Source organism: Lampetra planeri, chromosome 6 (genome assembly GCF_965212315.1).
Source record: "Lampetra planeri chromosome 6, kcLamPlan1.2.h2, whole genome shotgun sequence".
NCBI lineage: Eukaryota > Metazoa > Chordata > Hyperoartia > Petromyzontiformes > Petromyzontidae > Lampetra > Lampetra planeri.
Window position 1 is genome coordinate 139,089 of NC_136112.1, and position 21,772 is coordinate 160,860.

At 52.9% G+C, this 21,772-nt stretch overlaps 1 protein-coding gene across 2 annotated transcripts; it reads right to left on the minus strand.

Moving 5' to 3' along the window:
* MAPKAPK5 (MAPK activated protein kinase 5) lies at window positions 1–21,717 on the minus strand. Of its 2 annotated transcripts, none has more exons than XM_078595123.1 (14): window positions 20,611–21,717; window positions 18,007–18,080; window positions 16,972–17,047; window positions 15,112–15,209; window positions 13,932–14,040; window positions 13,734–13,823; window positions 12,573–12,668; window positions 11,850–11,930; window positions 11,315–11,502; window positions 10,391–10,511; window positions 9,351–9,481; window positions 1,932–2,164; window positions 1,456–1,566; window positions 1–308 (listed from the first exon to the last, which is right to left on the minus strand). In XM_078595123.1, exons 1-14 carry the CDS (start codon window positions 20,641–20,643, stop codon window positions 223–225), a joined length of 1,527 nt encoding a protein of 508 aa, XP_078451249.1. In that variant the 5' UTR covers window positions 20,644–21,717; the 3' UTR covers window positions 1–222. The 2 variants fall into 2 exon arrangements, with proteins under 2 accessions (XP_078451249.1, XP_078451248.1); XM_078595122.1 differs by having other exon boundaries at window positions 9,351–9,477; window positions 10,387–10,511.
* Between the last annotated feature and the right edge of the window lie 55 nt (window positions 21,718–21,772).

Genomic DNA, 21,772 nt, shown 5'->3' on the forward strand with positions numbered 1-21,772 from the left:
CTCTTTCAGTGCATAAGATTATTTTACCAAATAATATCATAATACATAATTCATTCAAGTGGTCATAATTTAAACTAAAATACACCGGCCAGCAGAGGTAGGGCTTGGGGTGGGAGTGAGGGTGGGTGGACGCGGGGTTGAGTGGGAGCCAGGGTGGATGATGCACGTGGCGATCAGGAAGGGGGCAACGGTATTGGGGGAGCGCCGGGGCAGAGGGGGGGGCTAGCTCTGGCTGGTTTTTTCCGCGATCACCTGCTTGAGGAGCTCGGCGAGATGTAACCGGTCGACTTTTTCCGTGAAGCGCATCCCTGTGGACGGAAATATGACTTATTCACCACTAGTGGAAGCATCCATGGCTGAGCAACAGCCCCCCTTCACCCCCAGGTGCCCCCCCTTGCACGTGACAACCTCCTGCACCCCTCCTCACACACCCTTCCCTTTTCCACCCCCCCCACTGCAAGGGGTGCTGGGCCTCTCCCGCCTGATGTCTTGCGCCGGATGTGACATTAGTTGGGAGGAAGATGATCAGAATGCTGGGAAGAGACAGTGACTGACAGACATGTTTGTGTTTTGTACAACATGACGATTATGATTCCGCTTGTTTACCCAGGAAAACCCTACTGACTCTTTTTTAGGAGGGTTTTGACAATTTTTTGCAGCAAGGGGCGATGTTGCTGCTGTGTGTAATCCCAATTGAGTAATATGCAGATATGTTTTTGGCAATGCGGTTGTTTTGGCCCATTCTGGTTACATTATGGGTTTCATTTTAGCTATGGGAAAAAACGTAAACTGGAGGAAACCCATGCATAATAGGGGGAGAACACAAAAACTACACAGAAAAACACCCGAGCCAGGAATCAAACCCAGGCCCTTCTTTCTGTGGATGTCTTGCCACTGTGCCACCTTGCCACCAACATGTCAAGGTTATGGTTGAACCAGGTGAAAACTCAAAGAGACCAGGAACGTTGTGTATGCAAGAGTGAGCTATGGAACTGCGTAACTCGACGTTACTCAGTGCTGGATCCCAGCTCGGCCTCTAATTCGTTCCGTCGAGGCAGTCGTTCCCGGACGCCTGCGGCTATGAACTCCATATTAAAGAGTGTAGAACTTCGTACTGCCCAAAACATACACGTGAAAGCAGTGGGTATGTATGGTTGAGTGTCAATCAGTGTGGAGGATTAATTGTGGTTGAGTCTGGTTATGTGTGTGTGTGGTTCTGTGCAGCCAAACTCCTGGTTGAGTGAACAGTTGAATGTGTGTGGCTTATTATATGTGGTTTAAAGTGTGGTTCAGCATGGTTGACCATGGTGCAGTGCATGGCTGAGTGGGGGTGAGTGTTTATGGTTGAACGTGTTTCATTGCGCGTGGTTAGTGTAGTTGAGTGGGTGGTTAAGTGTGAATTGGTGAGGGTGTGGTTGAGTGAACAGGTGATCGAGTGGTTGAGCGTGGCTGTACCATTCCAGCTGGCCTCGTGCAATGCATCTCGCAGGAGGCGACAGTCTCGGTTGTAGCTCCAGGCATCGTGCAGCGCGCGGACGACGCCTTCGTCACCGCCCTCATCCTCATCTACGCAGGAGTAGCAGCAGCAGTGGAAGTAACAAATCGTGAGGTGAAGTCGTCTCCCCCCTCTCGTCGTGCTCGCTCGACTAGTTCAAACAGTCGAGTGAACACACCAAGTGAATGTGTGAGTGTGCTGGAGGTGAGCATACGAGTGGTTCAGGGGGAGTGGGTGTCAGGTCAGTGTGCAGGTGATCACGTGGGTCAGTGTGTGGGTGATCATGCAGGTAATCATGCACGTGAGCACGTGGTTGAGCATGTGGGTAAGGTGAGCGTGCAGGCGATCATGGAGTCGAGGGTGTGAGCTTGTGGGTGAGCGAACACATGTCTGTAGGTGAGCGAGTGAGCGTGTCGAGTGCATCCGTGCATCGCACCTCCTTGCGGGAGGATGCATTGCGCGATGACATCCCTCAGTTTCTCCACCGCCACGTCCTCCACCCCCCCGGGGCAGCTGGCCCCACGGTCCGCGTCAGGGGGGCACGGGGCCACTGTGGAGGGGTCCTCTGGGAATGGGGCCCCTGAAGAGGGGCCTTCGGGGCAGCTGCAACTATCCTCCTTGCCCTGGGGGCACTCTGCTCCCCCAGCGCTGCCCTCACACAGCTGGGTCCTGGTGGAACGGTACACGGCGCACAACGTCTTGAGAGCCGCACCCATTTGTGTGTTGTTTTGAGCTGGTGGTCTGGATAAGGCTGAAACTGTCAGTGTCTCAATTAATAAGAATTAACACGTTTCTTGAAGCAGTGTGAGGAAAGAAGGAGAAACAGAAGTGTTGTGACCTGCAGTGTAGTGAGTGTGGTGAGTGTGAGTGGAAGTGATTGAGTGGGTGTGTTGTCGTCACCTGCACAGTGGTGAATGAACACAGTGTAGTAACGCTCACGACTCGTTCACACCGGAGTTGGAGGCACACTTGTTTATTTAACACCAACGTTGTGACATACACATTTGAGGGGGTATCGGCCCCCTCACCCGTCTATCTGAGGACACACCTCTCTAGCTAACCCTAGCCTGCCTCTGAGTCCTCCACTAATGGGCTAGGGGAGGCTATCTTGGCCCGACACTGGTCAGTCGGGCCCGGTACCCAGAGTCCAGACCAGCACTGGCTCTGGCTCTGGTACCACGCCACTGGCTCGAGCCTGCGCGGTCCTGATAAGGACGGCGTACCAGGGGGAGTCCAGGGCTCTATCTCAGACGTCTTCCGCCTCCTCTTCTTTAGCTAAACATCACTCCCGAGCCCCCCGATACATTCCCCTTTTATACACCCCCCTCCCTGAGGGGTGGGGCCCCGGGGGATCGTAACGTCCGAAGCGCGGACGTCGTAGAGGGCACCTGCCCGTGCACTGACGTAGCCCCGCCCACTGTGCTTGTTTACCATAGGCTGCCATGCAAAACGGGCTCTCTGTAACAGCCCTACATCACTCCCCCCCACATAGCATGCAGCCGTCCCGGCTGCCAACATACAAAATTTGACAATAAAGGTGCCTTCACCCCCTGACGTGTGCCTCACTATTTTTGAACCATAACAGGAACCAGAACAAGACACAACAACAAGATGAGAAACAACCCGTCGCACCCCCCCGAATAAATACGAATTCCGTAAAAAAAACAGCTTATATACAACCAGCAGGGAACCCACCCCGCACACACAACAAACGGTGAACCCAACATATGTATATCCGAGGAGCGGGAAACACACCATCCACACAACAGCCAATAAACACAACAGCTATGTACACATTTTCCGGCCTCACAACAGTTTGCGCATTTTAGCGCGCGTCCTTGCAGCGGGCCCCTCACACGGGGTAACCCCGCGTGGCGGACCATCAGGTGGCGACTGTCCGTCTTGAGGTGAGCATTCCTCTGACTCCGCGTGACCCTCGGTATCCGCAGGAGGGGTGATCGGGCGTGAGCCCGTCACTCCTGATGCTCCTGAAGGTGGCACAGCCGGCAAGGCATCAGGTGAGAGCGACAGAGACGGACCCAGCAAGTCGGCCGACCCCCCACATGTTTGGCCACGCGCGTGTGAAGTGGGGTCGTGTACCGCAGCGAAGGGTTTTAATCTGGAGGGGTGCACGAACCATCGCCGCTTCCCCCACTTGATGCGCACGCACTGCGGACGTAACACCTCCACCACTTCCACAGGGCCCCGCCACGGCCGCACAAGTTTAGAGGAGGTTGCCAGTGGCACCTGGGGGCAGTGCAACCATGCCTTGTCCCCCGGCTTCCACTGCAGCATGTGCGCTCGACTCAATCTGAGGCGCTCATTTGCCTTCTGACGGAGGTCAGAGTTTTGCATTGCAGCATCCCGTGCCTCGGTCAATTTGTCCAGATTAAATTTAACGTGGTCAGCCAGATTAGTTTTTCCCTGCGGCACGGGGATCCGCAACTGGGCACGAACAGGCGGGTCTGGTTCTCGGCCGTACATGAGGTAAAAGGGAGAAAACCCCGTAGCCGCATGGGGTGCCATCCGGTACGCCGCCAAGACCCCCTGAATTTGTAGGTCCCAATCCGTTTGCGAGTCCGAAACTTGTTGTGATAACATGGACGAGATGGTGCGATGCAAACGTTCGACCATCCCGTCAGTTTGTGGGTGATATGGGGAGGTCCGAATTTTCTTTGTGCCCAGGAGATCGCAGACTTGTCTGAGTAGTTTACCGGAAAAATTTCTGCCCTGGTCGGTCAGCAGCCTCTCCGGAGCACCTTTGTCCAGGACATAACCCTGAACAAAGGCCTCCACGATGGCTGCTGCCGACTGGTTGGCCAAAGGCCAGGCCATAGGCCAGCGTGTAAAATACTCGACACCCGTCAACAAATATCTATTCCCTCTGGGGGTGGCGGGGAATGGTCCCAAAATGTCCAGAGCGACCAGCTCGTTTATCCTGGACACTTTGATCGATTGCAAGGGCGGGTTAGACTCCCGTGCCGGCGGTTTGCGTTGTGCACATTGAGGGCACGATCCCAACAAATCCCCCACATCCCTCGTCATGCCAGGCCAGTAAAAATCAAGTTGCAGCAAGGCGAGAGTCTTTTGGGTCCCCAGGTGTAGGAGGCGCTCATGAGCGGCCCATACCACCCTACCCCGCAACCCAGTAGGGACAACCAGCCGATGTCGACGTGACTTCCCGTCCCAATGCATTAGCAGACCTTGGCACATTTCCCATGCGTCGGAACCACCTCTTTTTCCCCCCGCCGCACCGCCAACGCGACGTCGCCACCCGAGGAGGGAGACATCCTCCATCTGGAGGCGCCCCCATTCAATGACGGGCAACCCCAACAGGGAATCTTTGCCCTGTTGTTCGATCGAATTAGGAACCATTGCATCGTCGTCGTTGGCGGCCGCCAAGACAGGTACCGATGTGTCCCCTGGAGGCCTGCAACGTCCAGACCCCAGGAGGCATGCACACTCGGAGGTGGTTGGCAAGCGTGACAGAGCGTCCGCGTTGGTGTGGCGAACGCCCTTACGGTATGTGGTTTGGAAATCGTAATCCTGGAGGACCTCCAACCATCGGGACAATTGTCCCGATGGCTGTTGGACCCTCAGGGCGTACTGCAGTGCCGCATGATCTGTGCGGACGGTGAAATGCCGACCGTACAGATATGGGCGATACTGTTGGACGAAATGGACAATTGCCAACAGTTCCCTACGGGTGACACAATACCGTTGCTCCGCTGGAGACAACACCCGACTGCCGTACGCAACCACATGTTCCACGCCGTCAACCACCTGGGAGAGCACGCCCCCAATACCCGTGTTGCTCGCATCGGTGTCGAGCAAGAACGGTTTTGAAAAATCAGGGTAAATCAGGGGAGGAGCGTTTACCAAAGCATCCCGAAGGGAGCAAAAAGCAGCCTCCTCCTCCTGACCCCAGCAAAACCGAACCCCTTTAGATGTTAAAGCATGTAGGGGTTTGGCGATAGTCGCAAAATTAGCGACGAAGCGTCTATAATACGACGCAAACCCAATAAAACTCCTAACCTCTCCCACTGAGGTGGGAGTCGGCCAGGAGCTTACACACTGCGTTTTGGCGGGATCGGTAGAAATACCTGAGCGCCCCACGATGTGCCCCAAATAACGCACCGACTCGCGTAACAAATGGCATTTTTGGGGCTTAAATTTCAAATTAGCAGCCCGCATCTTTAGGAAAACCGCCCGCAACCTCTGGAGATGTTCCTCAAAAGTTTTGCCAAAGACAATGACGTCATCCAAATAAATCAGGCACGACTCCCATTGCAATCCAGCCAAAACCAATTCCATCAACCGCTGGAAAGTTGCCGGCGCTGAGTGTAAGCCCATCGGCAACCGGTTGAATTGAAACAGGCCGTGCGGAGTACGGAAAGCAGTTTTAGGCTTTGAATCATCGTCCAGAGGAAGCTGCCAGAATCCCGAAAGTAAGTCCAATGTGGAGAAGAATCGCGCTCCCGCCAAGGCGTCAAGCGATTCGTCCATCCGTGGGAGCGGGTATGCGTCGGCAACCGTAATTTTATTAAGGCGCCGAAAGTCAACGCAAAACCGCAACGAACCGTCCTGCTTCTTAACCAGGACGATCGGCGCTCCCCAAGGGCTGTTGGAGGGAGAAATTATGTCGGCGGCTAGCATGTCATCAACAGCCGATTTGACATGGTCCTTTTCGGCGGGACTCAACCGAAAAGGATTTTGGCGTATTGGCGCGCTGTCACCCGTATCAATATGGTGACGCAGCAGATGAGTGCAGCCCAAATCGTATTTATCCCGACTGAAAACGTCGGAAAATTCCCTCAGTAGTGTCTTAAGACGTTGGCGCTCTAAATTTGACAGGTCCGTCGATCCCGCGCAAAGCGCCTCGAGCCACCCTTCATCGCTGTCTGAATGTGGTCGCGGTGCAGGGGCAGCGCCGACATGACTCGCGACGGGTTCCTCACAGGGCACCGGCGTTGCGTGAGCAAGCACGGTCCCCTGTGGGACCACCACCGTCTGCGAGCCCACATTGAGGACCGCGATGAAGGGTTCTCCATCCCCTCTCACTATGGTCTGGGCCGGGAGTAAATTAGGTCCACTGACCCCGGCCCTAGACGGTCCCAGCAAAACCCCTTGAGCCCCAATGCCCTTAGCGAAGGGCCGCCGAAGTCTCAAAGGAATTAACATTTGCGCCCCCGGAGGAACGCGCACCGTTCTATCTACGAACGCCGGCACCGTCGCGAACGCCGTCCGGCTCGTAGCGGGGGATGGCAAAAACGCCATGCGTCGGCCCGATGGGAGCTCAATGCATCCCTGGTCGATTAATATCCTAATCGGCATTTTGGCCAGGAAATCCGTCCCCAGCAGGCACGGAACCGCCAGCGAGGAGGAAACAAAAATCGGCCCAGATAATTTAATATCCCCGACACAAATTTGGGCTCGAATTTGTCCGATGATGCCAAGTGAACCCCCGTTAGCAGCAAAGAATGGCACATTAACAGGCATCAAAGGACGGCTCTGGGCAGGGAGAATGTTATAAATCAACTCCGAAATAATGGTCGCCGATGCTCCTGTATCGACCAAGATGCGAACCTCCACCCCATCGATGTGACCCACAACGGCCGACGACCCCGACGACGCGGCTACAACCCGATGGGCCAACACGGACCACTGGCTGGGTTCAATGTGAGTACCCAGAGCGGTGCGTGTTGGTGCCATGGTACGCGATATTGGCCCCCCCTTCGCTGCGGTGTTTAAGTGTGCGACGGGCGTGTGCGTGGGCCAAACGTGAGGGGTGCCGCGACTCGCCGGATTATGATGGTGGAGCTTGTGACGAGGGCCGGCGTCCCGTTGAGGTGTCGTCCCGCGCTGCCGAGGAGAGCGGCACCCCGAGGCGACGTGGCCCCGGATGCCGCAGTTGTAGCAGCGTGGAAGCGCTGGTGGCGACGATGGACGTTGTAGATGGCTTGAACCGGTCCGGTCCCCCCGCGCTCCCGCTCCGTGCTGCCGTCGATGGTTGATGGCGCAAACCTCTTCCGCCGGGAGGGTGACCGCAGCGACGGCGCGCCCGCTCGCCGCCTTGCTGGCCTTCCGTCGTTGAGAGGACAGGTTTGCGTGGAGGAGACGGGCCGCTTGGAGGGAGCACATTTCTGCATCGTCCTGTGCGACAATGACGATGTCTAAGTCGTCCGCCAGCAAAAGTATCTTTTCTGTCACCATGGCGTCGATCCCCTCGTCGTCCATTCGTGGAAAGGCTTCCTTTGCCAGCGCCAGGAGGCTTGTACGGTACGCCAGGGGCGACTCCTTCGTCCCCCGCTGGCGATCGTAAAAGAGTTGACGACAGTCCGATGGTGGCCCATACACAGCGGACAGCACTTGCATCGCCTTCCGCAGCGTGGAACGCCTCTCCTTCGTTGCCGATGTTAGTGTGGCGAGGGCGTCGCTGTCGAGGAGTGCTGGCAGTGCTCGGAGAGCCTCGGCGTCTGTCCACTGTGCCATCTCCTGGAGAGCAAGGAAGCGCCGCTGGAAGCCGCCCCAGTCGCCCTCCTCGCCCACAAATTCTTTGAGCGGCGGCAGTCGCTGATGTAAGGCAGCGGCTGCAGAGGACGATCGCGCTCCCTCGTCTCCCTCACTCGACTCAGCGTCGGCCCGAAGCAGCGATGGCATCGCCGGTCGCACCCGTGGTGACGCGGCAGGTACTGTACTCCCGCCGTTGGACGCGATGCTTAGAGCGGCCACGCCCTCAACAGCAGCTGCAGCGATGGCGGGAGTTTCAAAATGTTGCTCCGTGGAAATGGCGGGAAGGCGCTGTGATCGTCGGCTGCCGTTGCCCCGTGGCGGTCCCGCAGCCCCCAGCTGCGTGATGGTGTCGAGCATGGCGGCTGCGGCGTACAGCAGCTCGGTCAGCTTCGCGTGCGCCTCCCTCAGCCCCTCCATCGACGGCTCCCCTTCCTCCAGCTGCTGTGGCGTGGATGCGCCCAGCCCCGGCTGGTCGATGGCATCTTCAGCCGTCTCGGGCCCTCCGACTGCAGTGGTGTCTTCTGCCTCTGGTACCCCGACTCGAGTCGTCCGGCGTGTATCCATGTTCGTACTTTGTTTCACTTCTGACGCCAGATGTAGTAACGCTCACGACTCGTTCACACCGGAGTTGGAGGCACACTTGTTTATTTAACACCAACGTTGTGACATACACATTTGAGGGGGTATCGGCCCCCTCACCCGTCTATCTGAGGACACACCTCTCTAGCTAACCCTAGCCTGCCTCTGAGTCCTCCACTAATGGGCTAGGGGAGGCTATCTTGGCCCGACACTGGTCAGTCGGGCCCGGTACCCAGAGTCCAGACCAGCACTGGCTCTGGCTCTGGTACCACGCCACTGGCTCGAGCCTGCGCGGTCCTGATAAGGACGGCGTACCAGGGGGAGTCCAGGGCTCTATCTCAGACGTCTTCCGCCTCCTCTTCTTTAGCTAAACATCACTCCCGAGCCCCCCGATACATTCCCCTTTTATACACCCCCCTCCCTGAGGGGTGGGGCCCCGGGGGATCGTAACGTCCGAAGCGCGGACGTCGTAGAGGGCACCTGCCCGTGCACTGACGTAGCCCCGCCCACTGTGCTTGTTTACCATAGGCTGCCATGCAAAACGGGCTCTCTGTAACAGCCCTACAACAGTAAGGAAGAGATGAAACAGTCAATTTGGTAGACAGGGATGGTCATGGGTGATGCAGAGAAGTGGTGATGCTCTGCAGTGGATGTTAGGCTTGGGGAGAGGTGGCGTTGGTGGTGGAAAGGACCAATGGCAAAACTCGCGCTGCACCGGCGCCAAACCCACGCCAGCGCACGGACGAAGGAGGAGTGCTGGTACCGGAGTAGCTTGCGCTTGCGCAGGATAGGGTTGTTGACGCAGGTGAGCGGCTTGAGCGAGACGCTGAGCTCGGGCATGCGCATGCTGGCCAGCGCGTCTGCGTGCGCCTGCTGCAGCTCGGCCATCGCTACCTGCACAAAGACAAAGGTCCCCCACGTAGCCTTTAACAGACTGTGGGAGCAAGTGCACTAACCACTGTGCTTCGCTCCCCATGCTCACATACATCTACATACCTTCACATGCATACACCTGCACACACTCACTCGTGAAGGCCGGCACGGCACAGGGGGTAGGTGGCCCCACATCCGTCCGCCTATGTCTCCCCTGTGATGCTGTTAACATACTGCAGCAGGTCCTTATTTAATGCTGAATTGAACTAAGATAGGTCTAGGACCGGTTACGATATTGATCGCTGATGTTGACCATGTATAAGAATTGAATTAGGGTCGCTGGATTTGCAGCAAAGTGCAGCACGAGCCACTGCAATTCTGATTCCCATCTCAACCTACACAGGCACATGCGCACACAGGGTTGGGGTCTCTCCCTCCTGCCACACCGACTCCGGCAGCCCCAACACGCAGCAAACAGCACCTTCAATACCCACTCACTAGCAGAGGAAGATGGCACCAGCTAACATTGATTACTGGACTGATGAGTCCTAATGAGGAAGAAACCAGTCGAGAATTGTGTCTGTTTCACTACTCTCTTTTGGGATGGCCTAATGTTTGCAACTCTTTTAGCTGATGCTCCATCTGACATGGCCACGTATTAGGTTATTTTGAGCTGGTGGTCCGGATAAGGCTGAGATATTCTGTACACACAGTGCTGCACACCATTGTGTGTTACTAAAACTACCAACACACACGTACGCACCAAAACAGAATCGTACTAACGCACACACCAACACAGGATCGTACTAACGCATGCACCGACACAGGACTGAACAAACGCATGCACCAACACAAGATCGTACTAACGCATGCACCGACACGGGACTGGACGAACGCATGCACCGACACGTGATGGGAGCCTGTACGTGCCTTGTCCATGAGGAGGTGGAGGGAGGGCAGCACGTTGTCCATCGCCTCGGTGGACGTCAGCCAGCGGTGGGCGAGCACGCCCTCCACACTCAGCCTCTCCTCCGCCTTCACCTTCAGCAGGCTTCACCATGCGCACACACACACACACGCACAACAACACAGACACACACAACAAAGACACACACATTGCTTCGTCAATTTACAAGCTTTACCTTTAGATTGCGTGTGCGTCAAAATGTCTGACTGTGCATCTGTATGCATGTATGTGTATGCATGTGTAAGTGCCTTTGTGTGTGTGTGGCAACATAAGCACATTGCACTACGAACCTGGTGATTTCAGTGTGATTCACGCTCATGACCCATAAGTGGCAAATATTAAACCCGTTCTAGGCCTCCCCTAGGTCGATTCAGCCTCAAATGAGTACCTGCTGTGGTGTGTAAATATCGCCACGAGGAACACAAAGGTGGCCGGGCGTGGTGCTGGCCACCCACCCCCTCGTGTGCCGTTCCGACCTTCATAGGTGCTTGCTAATAGCACTTTCCTCAATAGTCTGTGAAAAGCTCTATGGGGTATATTTGTCTTTGAATATGTGTGTATGCATGTGTGTGTGGTCACCAGCGCATGACGTCCTTGGCCGTGCATGAGAGTGAGTCTGTGCGTGTATGTACACGCATGTTTTTTTCTACGTGTGGTTACAAGCAAATGACGTCCTTGGCTGTGTGTGTGTTTGTATGTACGTATGCGTACGTGTGTGGGCACCAGCACAAGATGTCCTTGGCTTTGTAAAAGTTTGTGATTACGTGTGCGAGTTTGTACGTGATGTGTATGTACACGTGTGTCTTTTTGTGTGTTCACCAGCACACGACGTTCTTGGCTGTGAAGGGTGTGTGAGTTTGTGTGCATGTGCGAGTGCGTGTGGTCACCAGCGCACGACGTCCTTGGCTGGCTCGGAGATCTGGCTCCATCCCTCCTCTGGAAAGTGGAACTTCCCCTGCATGATCTTGCGCCGCATGTCGCGCGGCATGGCCCGCCCACGCTGCTCCGAATGGAACGGCGGATACCCACAGAGCATCACGTAGATGATGACGCCCAGAGACCACAGGTCACAGCTCTGCCACGCATGCACGCATGGGGAACAGCATTAACAGTATCAGTATAAGCAGCATCGTAATCATCGTCAGGGCATATAGCATAGCAGCATCATGATTATCACCACCATCGCCATCTTAATCATCATCAGCATCGTCAGCACCGTCATCACCACAATCACAATTATCCCCATCATCTATAGCGCTGGGACACAGCCCAGGGAGCCTGAAACAGGGGTCAGAGCTGCATCTTTGCGTGGGTGAGGCACACACAAGAGGTGAGGAGTGAAGGGGATGCAGGATGAGAACAGCAGGGTTGAGATATAGTATCTTGTTGAGAGCGATGAGGTGTGAGGGTCAGGGGCGGCACCTTGTTGTAGGTGTAGGGGGTGGCGTTTGGGGAGATGACCCCAGACTTCTCTTTGCGATGCTGCTTTTGTGCTTCCAGTACCTGCACCACACACACAGCTCCCACGCTCACACTCCTCACTACAATACTCCTACGCTCACCAAACCGCTCCCGCTCACCAAACCACTCCCACGCTCACCACAATGCTCCTACACTCACCACCTCGCTCCCATCCTCACCACTGCTCCCGATGTTTACATGCTGAATAAAGTTCTTATTTAAGGCTGAGTCTACTCAACAGAGGCCCAGTATGGGTTTAAGTATCACTCTCCCACAGATGTTATTTGTGACTGGGAATGGAACTCAGGTTGCCAATGTTGTGGTGCAGCACACAAAACACTGTTACTGCTAATCACAATGCATACAAAGACCTACCCCCAAAATCCTTAGCAGACTGTTGGGGCAAGTATAGTGTACTAACCACTGCATCACCTCTCCCCCTATGTGCACACACCAATCACACACACAGGAGTGCACAAAAACAAATATCCCCCGTATAGACAGTTGGGGCAAGTGCTGTTAGCGAGAGCCTATGAAGGCCATCATGGCACACGAGGGGGTGGGTAGTCAACACCAAGCTTGGATATCTTTATCTCTCCAGTACTGGTAATATACACACATTACCAGCTACTCATTTAAAGTTGAATCGACCACTCACTCACACACGCACGCATATGCCTGTACCTGCGGGGCCACGTAGTAGGGTGTGAACTGCGGGGTCATGAGGTCGCCCTGGTCCACCTTGGCAAAGCCGAAGTCGCACAGCTTTAGCGGCGCATCCTGCAGATCGTGGAGGTCACATGCATGAGGAGCTTCATTTAAATCCTATGAATGCCTCATTTGCAAGGGTGTCCAGGATGTTGATACTTCACACACCCACCCACACACGCACCCTCCTACTCACTCACCCACCCAAAGACAAAGATAACCCGTATAGCTTCTAACAGATTATTGGGGAAAGTTCCATTAGCGAGCACCTATGAAGGCCGGCACTGTACACAAGGGGGTGGGTTGCCAGTACCACACCCGACCCCCTTTTTCTCCCCAGTGGTAATGTTTACACATAGTGCCAGTTACTCATTTGAGGCTGAGTCGACAAAGAAAAAGCCCAAGACCGGTTCAGATATTTGTCACTGGTGTTGGCTGTGAGCGGGAATCAAACTCGGGTCGCCGGGTTCGCATTGCAAACCGTTGCACGAACGCTCCGCACACTCACTCACCCACTTAATCAACTACCCTCCGACACACTCACCCATCCCTGCCACACACTCACCCACTCACCCTCCCACATGCTCACTCACCCACCTTCCCACTAACTCCCTCCTTCAATTAAAGACAAAGATCCCCCATATAGCATTAACAGACTGTTTGGGCAAGTGCTGTTAGCGAGCACCTATGAAGGCCAGAGCGGTACACGTGGGGTGGGTGGCCAGCACCACGCCCGACTGCCTTTGTTTCCCCAGCGGCGATGTTTTTACACACCGCACCCGGTTCTCATTAAAGGCTGATTTGAACTCGGGAAGGCCCAGGACTGGTTCAGATAATCGTCACTAGGATTGCCTGTGAGCAGGAATCGAACTCGGGTCGTTGGGATTGTAGTGCAGCACACCAATCGCTATACTACCGCCGACTACCACTCCCGCACTTACCCACACACTCACTCATACATCGAATCAAAGAAATGCACCCTGAATTGCAAGTCCGGTGTGCTGCTGACCATTACACCACTGTGGGGGCAGCGCCCGTGTATTTTGTTTTATAAACAATGAAACTATGAGCAATGTATCTGGAGCAAGAATGGTTGGCGTGGTGTGGGGGGTGAGTGGGGGGGGAGAGTAGACTGACCAGGGAGTTATCTTTGAAGAGGAGGTTTTCTGGTTTGAGGTCACGGTGCGCGATGTTCAGAGAGTGGCAGTGCTGCAGTGCCCGAGAGATCTGTGGTGAACACACGCACACACGATCACGCACACGCACATACAAACATGGAGGAAGGCTGGGGTCTCTCTCTTCAGCCACACTCCCACCTGCTGTGTCACCTCTCACCTGCTGCGTCACCTTGCTGGCCTGCTTTTCAGTAAAGTGGCGGCACTGGCTGATCCTGTTGAATAACTCCCCACCCTCCATCATCTCCATCACCAGCAGAAGCCGTGCCCTAGAAAACACCACACACAGAGCTATCATGAATAATTTAGACTTGTACTGTTTGGAGTATTCACTCAGTCTCACAGAGAATGACTCAGAGGCGCGAGGACGAACCACAAATAAGTGGGAAAGCAGCAGCCAGGTGTTGAGTCGGCATCAACATTTTAAAAGATCTGTGATCCTCTATATATTAAGATGTTTTCAGCCAATTAACCATAACCCATTGCCACCAGGTAGAGTCAATCTCAAGAGGAATACAGGGCAGGTTTGCGATGGGCCATGGAAACCACTTTGGGAGAGATGGGAGATGAGTGTGTGATGAGAGGGGTGTTTGATGAGGCAGGAGTGTGCTCTCTATTACTGTGTGGATCAGAGTGCGGAACCCTGACTAAAATGCTCCAAGAGAAGTTGTTGGCATTTCAACTCTGGTGTCTGAGATAAATGCTGGAAATTTTGCGGAAAGATAGGATCAGCAATGCAGAGGTCCAGAAGGGAACATACGGCAGTTGAGTTTTGTAGTTGTGATTGGGCCAAAACGGCTGTGGTGGGTAGGACCCGTGTGCAGGATAGGGTACGGCCGATTACTGAGACAGGCATTGGATTGGTCTCAACAAGTCTGGTGAGATGTTGGGATGAGGCTGTCGGCGCATGTAGTGGAGGTCGCCGCGTGTCTCTGGCAGAGGGCAGAGCGCGCTGGTAACGACGTGAGGTGGTGGTGGCATCGGCTCTACCCAGGCTGACGCCTTGAATCACGTGGCTCGATGCGCGAAACACACTTTGACTGAATCGATTAATAGATTTGAATCGAATATATTCATCATCATGGGTTAGGGGGGTGGGGGGATGGTGCAGTAGTAACACCCATACCTCATAGCAAGGACAGGGGTTCACCTTCTGATTCCGGTGCCTTTCTGTGTAGTATTTGTATGTTCTCCCTCTTTTCTGCATATTATTAATTTGGGATTGCACATCGCAAGATCACTCCCTTTCTGCGAAAAAAAAAGACTCGGCGAAGCTTTCCTGGGTTAACACACATAAAGATAATAATTATAATAATGGTAATGATCAGGGTTTATCTCACCTGGGCGTGGCCTCGTGTGGTAGCTGCATGGAGTTGGCGAACACCTCATGGACCTTGACCACGTTGGGATGGCCACAGCACTGCAGGTGCAGCTTTATCTGGTCACCCACATCGCACACACCGGCGTCACATCACCATCATGGCCCAGTGGCAGTGCACGTCCCGCTTGTTGCAAGAGGTTCGTGGTTCGAACCTGGTGGGCCACCCTGGTTATTACCACAGTATTAACCGTAAAATGATGCGCACTGTATACTTCACAAGTAGACATTCAAGATCCACTCATGTCATTCAAAACGAGCAGGCCAGTGTGTGCCTGCGTCATGGTGCAAATTTGACAAATTCTAAAAATGACACTGCAAATTAATCAAGTGGGATGAGAAAGCAGCGATCATTGCCCCGTATTAACAGATGAATGCCTGATTGCCGGCCAAGTGCAGAGTCATCTTTTGTGATACAAGGACAGCTGCTACTGCAGGTGCCCTTCGAAAATGTGTTGAGATGTATGCAAGTTGCTTATCACGTGAGAAGCGCTCCAAGACGCCCAACGTTGTAAAGCAGGGCGGCTCAATAAAAAAACTCACTCCCGCTTCCACCACCATCACCTCTGCTGCATCCTTAGCCTGTCACTTCATGCACAAAGCTGCCTAGTAAGTTCCACGTTTGCATGCAATGCACCACGGTTTACTGCTGTGTGTGGACTGGACTGCAGCGTTTACAATATAGACCAAGGACGGTACATGTACAACACTGAATACACAGGTCATAGAGGTTGTTTGACTGTACTTCACCTTGTTGGTTAGTGTGGGTTCATTTTTTTTATCAGGTGAAAACTCATGGAACTAGGAGGAGTCTCATTTGCAAGATTGACTGATGTACACCACCAACATCACAAAATCAATAACATAAAAAAATTTCGAGATACTAAGTTGACACTGTTGCATAAGCACAAATAACAAAAAATGTTCGTCAATGACACTGTGGCCTTGAAAGGTGGCGTTTCAGGCAATGGCCTTTCTTCATCACACATACAGGCCAGAGAGATGGAGTGAATAACGGTTGGAGACTGCCGTATATAGAATAAAAATCAGAACACCACTGCATTCGTGAAAAAAATAAAACAATGCACACACATAAAACAACATTAAATCCAGAACATTTTTTAAAATGAAAGTCGGCTCAGACAAATTACTTTTAAATGCAATTTGTAGTCAAATTACATTACATAAACATCAAAATGTTTTTGGGGCGATTACTGTACAGGTATTTTTAAACAGACAGTAGTGTGAGTCAAACACAGCTGCAAGTGAATTATCACACAGAATTGATGGCTTAGAATCAATTTGTGATTTAGATGGAGGAGAAACCAGGGAAATTTTTGTTGTTGTAGAATTGCAGGTGTTATTATTGATCTTGTTAACCCAGGACAGCCGAGTCTCAAGACTCTTTTTTCTGGAGGGTCCTACTAAGTTTCTGCAGGAGAGATCGGTGTTGCCGTCATCCCGCACTTCCAATGAGCATGGTTGGCTATCTATGGTGTGAAAAAGTTCAAAATGCATACATATATCACAATTGAGTAATTCTTAGGTAATGTTTCATTCAGCATTGGGATGTTTGGCCAATACCATTTATATTGGGTTGCGTTTTACTATTAGAGGAAACCAATGAACACTGAGGAAATGCAGAACAGGGGAAGAACATACAGACAGACAGGAGCCCGAGTCAGGAATCACACCCAGGCCCTTCTTGCTGTTAATCCCATATGTTACCACCATGCCACCCTGTTGCCCAGTGTTTGGGGCATTAAAATCAGTAAGCGTAAGGCATCTCCAATATAATGAATATGAATAACAAATAAGACACCTCATTGCGGGCCTTGGGCCGGTCCGGCAGAATCTTGAGTGCGAATCTCTCCCCGGTCGCCTTCTTGACGCATGGCCTGTGGGACACAGCGCAAACGTTTCCAACTGCAACGCAAAGTCCGGCACTCCTTGCCAATTGTGTCGATATTGTCTATTCTCAGGCAGTAGCACGTTCGCCACTTATTGCAGAGGTTCGTGGAACGAATCCAGCAGATCACACCGGTTAAGTAACAAAATAACATGTATTTGTTCTCCATATCTAAATGGGAAGGAGGAATATTGACTGCATATTTAATGTATTTACATTCTCCACAACAACTCTAATGATTATTTTATGTTGTGTATTGTATAGTTTTGGGTCAAACTAGGATCAATATCTAAGAGTGTCCTTGTCGATAAATATCTGGATGTTCACCAACACTAGTTCAAGCAAGCCTTGACTGCTGATACGACAATGAATTATAAAACCGGTCCAGACATTGCTTGTGTTGAACCAATACTGCTGAAATGATGCACTCCCAGAAGGCCGTGCAGCTGAAGGGATGTGTAAAAAAAATACCTTTTTACGTGGAGGGGCAAAATATGGGTCAAAGTGAATTCCTGCTCAAACGATAATTTATGCGCTGCTCATCTCCTGTTTACAGCCCTGCGCCAGTGGAGGAAATTCCCCATTTCTATGGCGGGGGTGAGTGTTTTCCAGAGGACAACCATTGTTGAGTCCCGCACAAAATGTAACTCATCTTATCGACCCTGGAGGGAGGGATGATGGGCTTAGTCAACGCCAACTGAGATTTGAACTGTAAACCTTCCGATTGCGAGACGCTCGCTCTCCCGCCGAGCCACCTGGCTGGTTGCAGACACTAGAAGGAGGCGTGTTGATTGTCCACCTATCTGGAGAAGAGAAATCGTCGACAGGCGGCCGAGCCGGGTCGACGACCTCGCTTGGATTCCAAGTGACTGTGCAAAGCCATGCGTGAAACGAGAGACCGGAGGGAGAGGAGGATGGTAGAGCGATGAGCAGACACACGGGCAGTACCTGACGGGGCCGCTGATCCCCGAGCCGAGTTTCTGGTTCCACACGATGGTGTAGTCGTCGAGAATCGGCGTATGCTGGGAGAGGCGAAGCACAAGTCAGGAGGGACCCGATGCCCACAAAGTAATCTCCAGATTCAACAACACGCAGTGGTGTGTGGCACGGCGGTCTACTCTCAGTCCTACCCAGACCTCCAGCTCAAGAGATCTTCGTGTGGCAGTTTAGACCATCAACTCTTCGGGCTAAGAAAAACGAGCTGTCCAAACATTTACAGAATTCAATGAATGATCTAAAGTGTGCGCGACGGTTCACACACCCACGTACAACATAAAAACACAGACGCAACATACAAGCACTCACAACATAGCATGCATACAGCATGTACTTGCATAAAGACCACACACATACAACACGCACACAAACGTACAACACATCACCCACACAACAAACGCTCATGCAACACAACTGCAAAGCGCCTCACATGCAGGTCTAAGCACGCATCACACAACACATTCCAATATCCCCACACAAGACGTACAACACACCACTCACATTACAACACAACACACACACGATTGACATCACCCCACCACACAACACACTACATAACAACACACTACATAACAACACACTACATAACAACACACTACATAACAACACACTACATAACACCACACTACATAACACCACACTACATAACAACACACTTTATAACAACACACACTCCACTGTACCGCATCGCAGAACAGTACACAGAGTACGAAATACCTCGGCCAAGTAAAACGACGCTCCCACCAGACATCTCGTTACCCCACCAGACATCTCGTTACCCCAGCAGACATCTCGTTACCCCACCAGACATCTCGTTACCCCACCAGACATCTCGTTACCCCACCAGACATCTCATTACCCCTCCAGACATCTCGTTACCCCTCCAGACACCTCGTTACCCCACCAGACATCTCGTTACCCCACCAGACATCTCGTTACCCCACCAGACACCTCGTTACCCCCCCAGACACCTCGTTACCCCTCCAGACATCTCGTTACCCCACCAGACATCTCGTTACCCCGCCAGACATCTCGTTACCCCACCAGACACCTAGTTACCCCACCAGACACCTCGTTACCCCACCAAACACCTCGTTACCCCACCAGACACCTCGTTACCCGACCAGACATCTTGTTACCTCTCCAGACATCTCGTTACCCCACCATACATCTCGTTACCCCTCCAGACATCTCGTTACCCCTCCAGACACCTCGTTACCCCACCAGACACCTCGTTACCCCACCAGACACCTCGTTACCCCTCCAGACATCTCGTTACCCCTCCAGACACCTCGTTACCACTCCAGACATCTCGTTACCCCACCAGACACCTCGTTACCCCTCCAGACACCTCGTTACCCCTCCAGACATCTCGTTACCCCTCCAGACACCTCGTTACAACTCCAGACACCTCGTTACCCCTCCAGACATCTCGTTACCCCACCAGACACCTCGTTACCCCTCCAGGCATCTCGTTACCCCACCAGACACCTCGTTACCCCTCCAGACATCTCGTTACCCCTCCAGACACCTCGTTACCACTCCAGACACCTCGTTACCCCTCCAGACACCTCGTTACCCCACCAGACATCTCGTTACCCCACCAGACACCTCGTTACCCCTCCAGACATCTTGTTACCCCTCCAGACACCTCGTTACCACTCCAGACATCTCGCTACCCCACCAGACACCTCGTTACCCCTCCAGACATCTCGTTACCCCTCCAGACATCTCGTTACCCCTACCAGACACCTCGTTACCCCTCCAGACATCTCGTTACCCCTCCAGACATCTCGTTACCCCTCCAGACATCACGTTACCCCTTCAGACACCTCGTTACCACTCCAGACATCTCGTTACCCCACCAGACACCTCGTTACCCCTCCAGACATCTCGTTACCCCTCCAGACATCTCGTTACCCCCACCAGACACCTCGTTACCCCTCCAGACATCTCGTTACCCCACCAGACACCTCGTTACCCCTCCAGACATCTCGTTACCCCCAACAGACATCTCGTTACCCCTCCAGACATCTCGTTACCCCTCCAGACATCTCGTTACCCCACCAGACATCTCGTTACCCCTCCAGACACTCGTTACCCCTCCAGGCATCCCGTTACCCCACCAGACATCTCGTTACTCCAGCAGACACCTCGTTACCCCTCCAGACATCTCGTTACCCCTCCAGACATCTCGTTACCCCACCAGACACCTCGTTACCCCACCAGACATCTCGTTACCCCTCCAGACATCTCGTTACATTGCCGAGGCCCCGTTATCTGCGTTATCCTCGTCACCCGTTACCTTTATGAAGCCGCATTACCCCAATTACCCTCGCCACCAGCGTTACCCCATTACCCTCACCACCAGCGTTACCCCCATTACTCTAGTTACCCATTACTCTAGTTACCCGATAGCTTGATGAGGCCTTGCAATACTCGTTACCCGCGTCACTCTCGTTGCATGTTACCTTGATGAAGTCGCGTTACCATCGTTACCGTGATAGAGCAGCGTTACCCTTGATGACGCCGCGTTACCCTCGTTACCCTCGTTACCTTGATGGAGCCGTCCGCGTCGTCCCCGGACATGGTCGCTCAGCTGACGGGGTCGGGGGTCACCGCGCAATGGCGGCGCCGTCGCTTATACAATTCCCAGTGCGGATAAGCAACGTATTTGTAATCCCCAATGTGTATAAGAGTATGAGCGCTCTGTCTTGTATTTCCCAGTCTGTATAAGAGTATTATCTTATATTTCCCAATATGTAAAAGTATTGCTATGTTATCGCGTCTAACTCGAGGGATAATGTATATCCAAGTCTACACAGGCATCACGTTATACTTGCTAATCTGGATGTCTACTTATATACGTGTCAGTCTATATAAGCATCCTGAGTCACATCACCGTTTTACCATTTAAACTCTGAATTTAAATTAGTGTATTCGTAACTTTGGCTCGTGAAAGTTTTGTCAAAAGACATCCAAATGTTTAACGTTTAATGAGATCGTTTATCTTGATGCGTGAACTTGACGTGTCCATCAGGGCTCCATGGGGCACGCGGGTGTCGCTTCGTGCAGACTCGCCTCCTCGTCACCCTCAGGCCCACTTTGAAGGCTCATTGCCCGAAACGTCGCACGCTGTAATTTCCATCTTAAGGCCACAATATTAGCGAGGGATAAAGAAGAGTAATTAGCGAGGGATGTTTTGTTTTATTTCCCGGTCAGCAAGCCTCGTACGGACCGCACATTCTGCAACGCCGCCGACCCCAACCCACTGTTGAATGGGGCACGTCTGTGCCCCACATTTGGGTCGTGTAGGGGGGTATTTGACCATACCTCGCCGCGCTGGTCAGCACGGGCTGAGGGCGGGCAGCATAGACTCTAAAGCACAGCACTGGATGTTTCTGCCGTGGCCTGCTGCCCGGCAGTGGCCCCCTCTCGCTGCTGCTGCCGCTGTTTGCTGCGCGGGGGAGCACCACTACGAGAGCACGGCTCAACCCCACACAGATTCACAGATCTGGCGAGTGAATAGGTTTTCAAGTATGGACCTATCTTCTCTTTATAGACTGTGTAGGACTGTGTAGGACGACGTTCAGAGGAACTGCACTGGGTGGATGATAGTGGTATAAAGTTCAACACAAAGCCACCATATTTCGTTACGGAAGCATTCCCGTTACCCGAACACGGCAGATGCTAGTTCTCGCACAGGTGGCACCCCGAG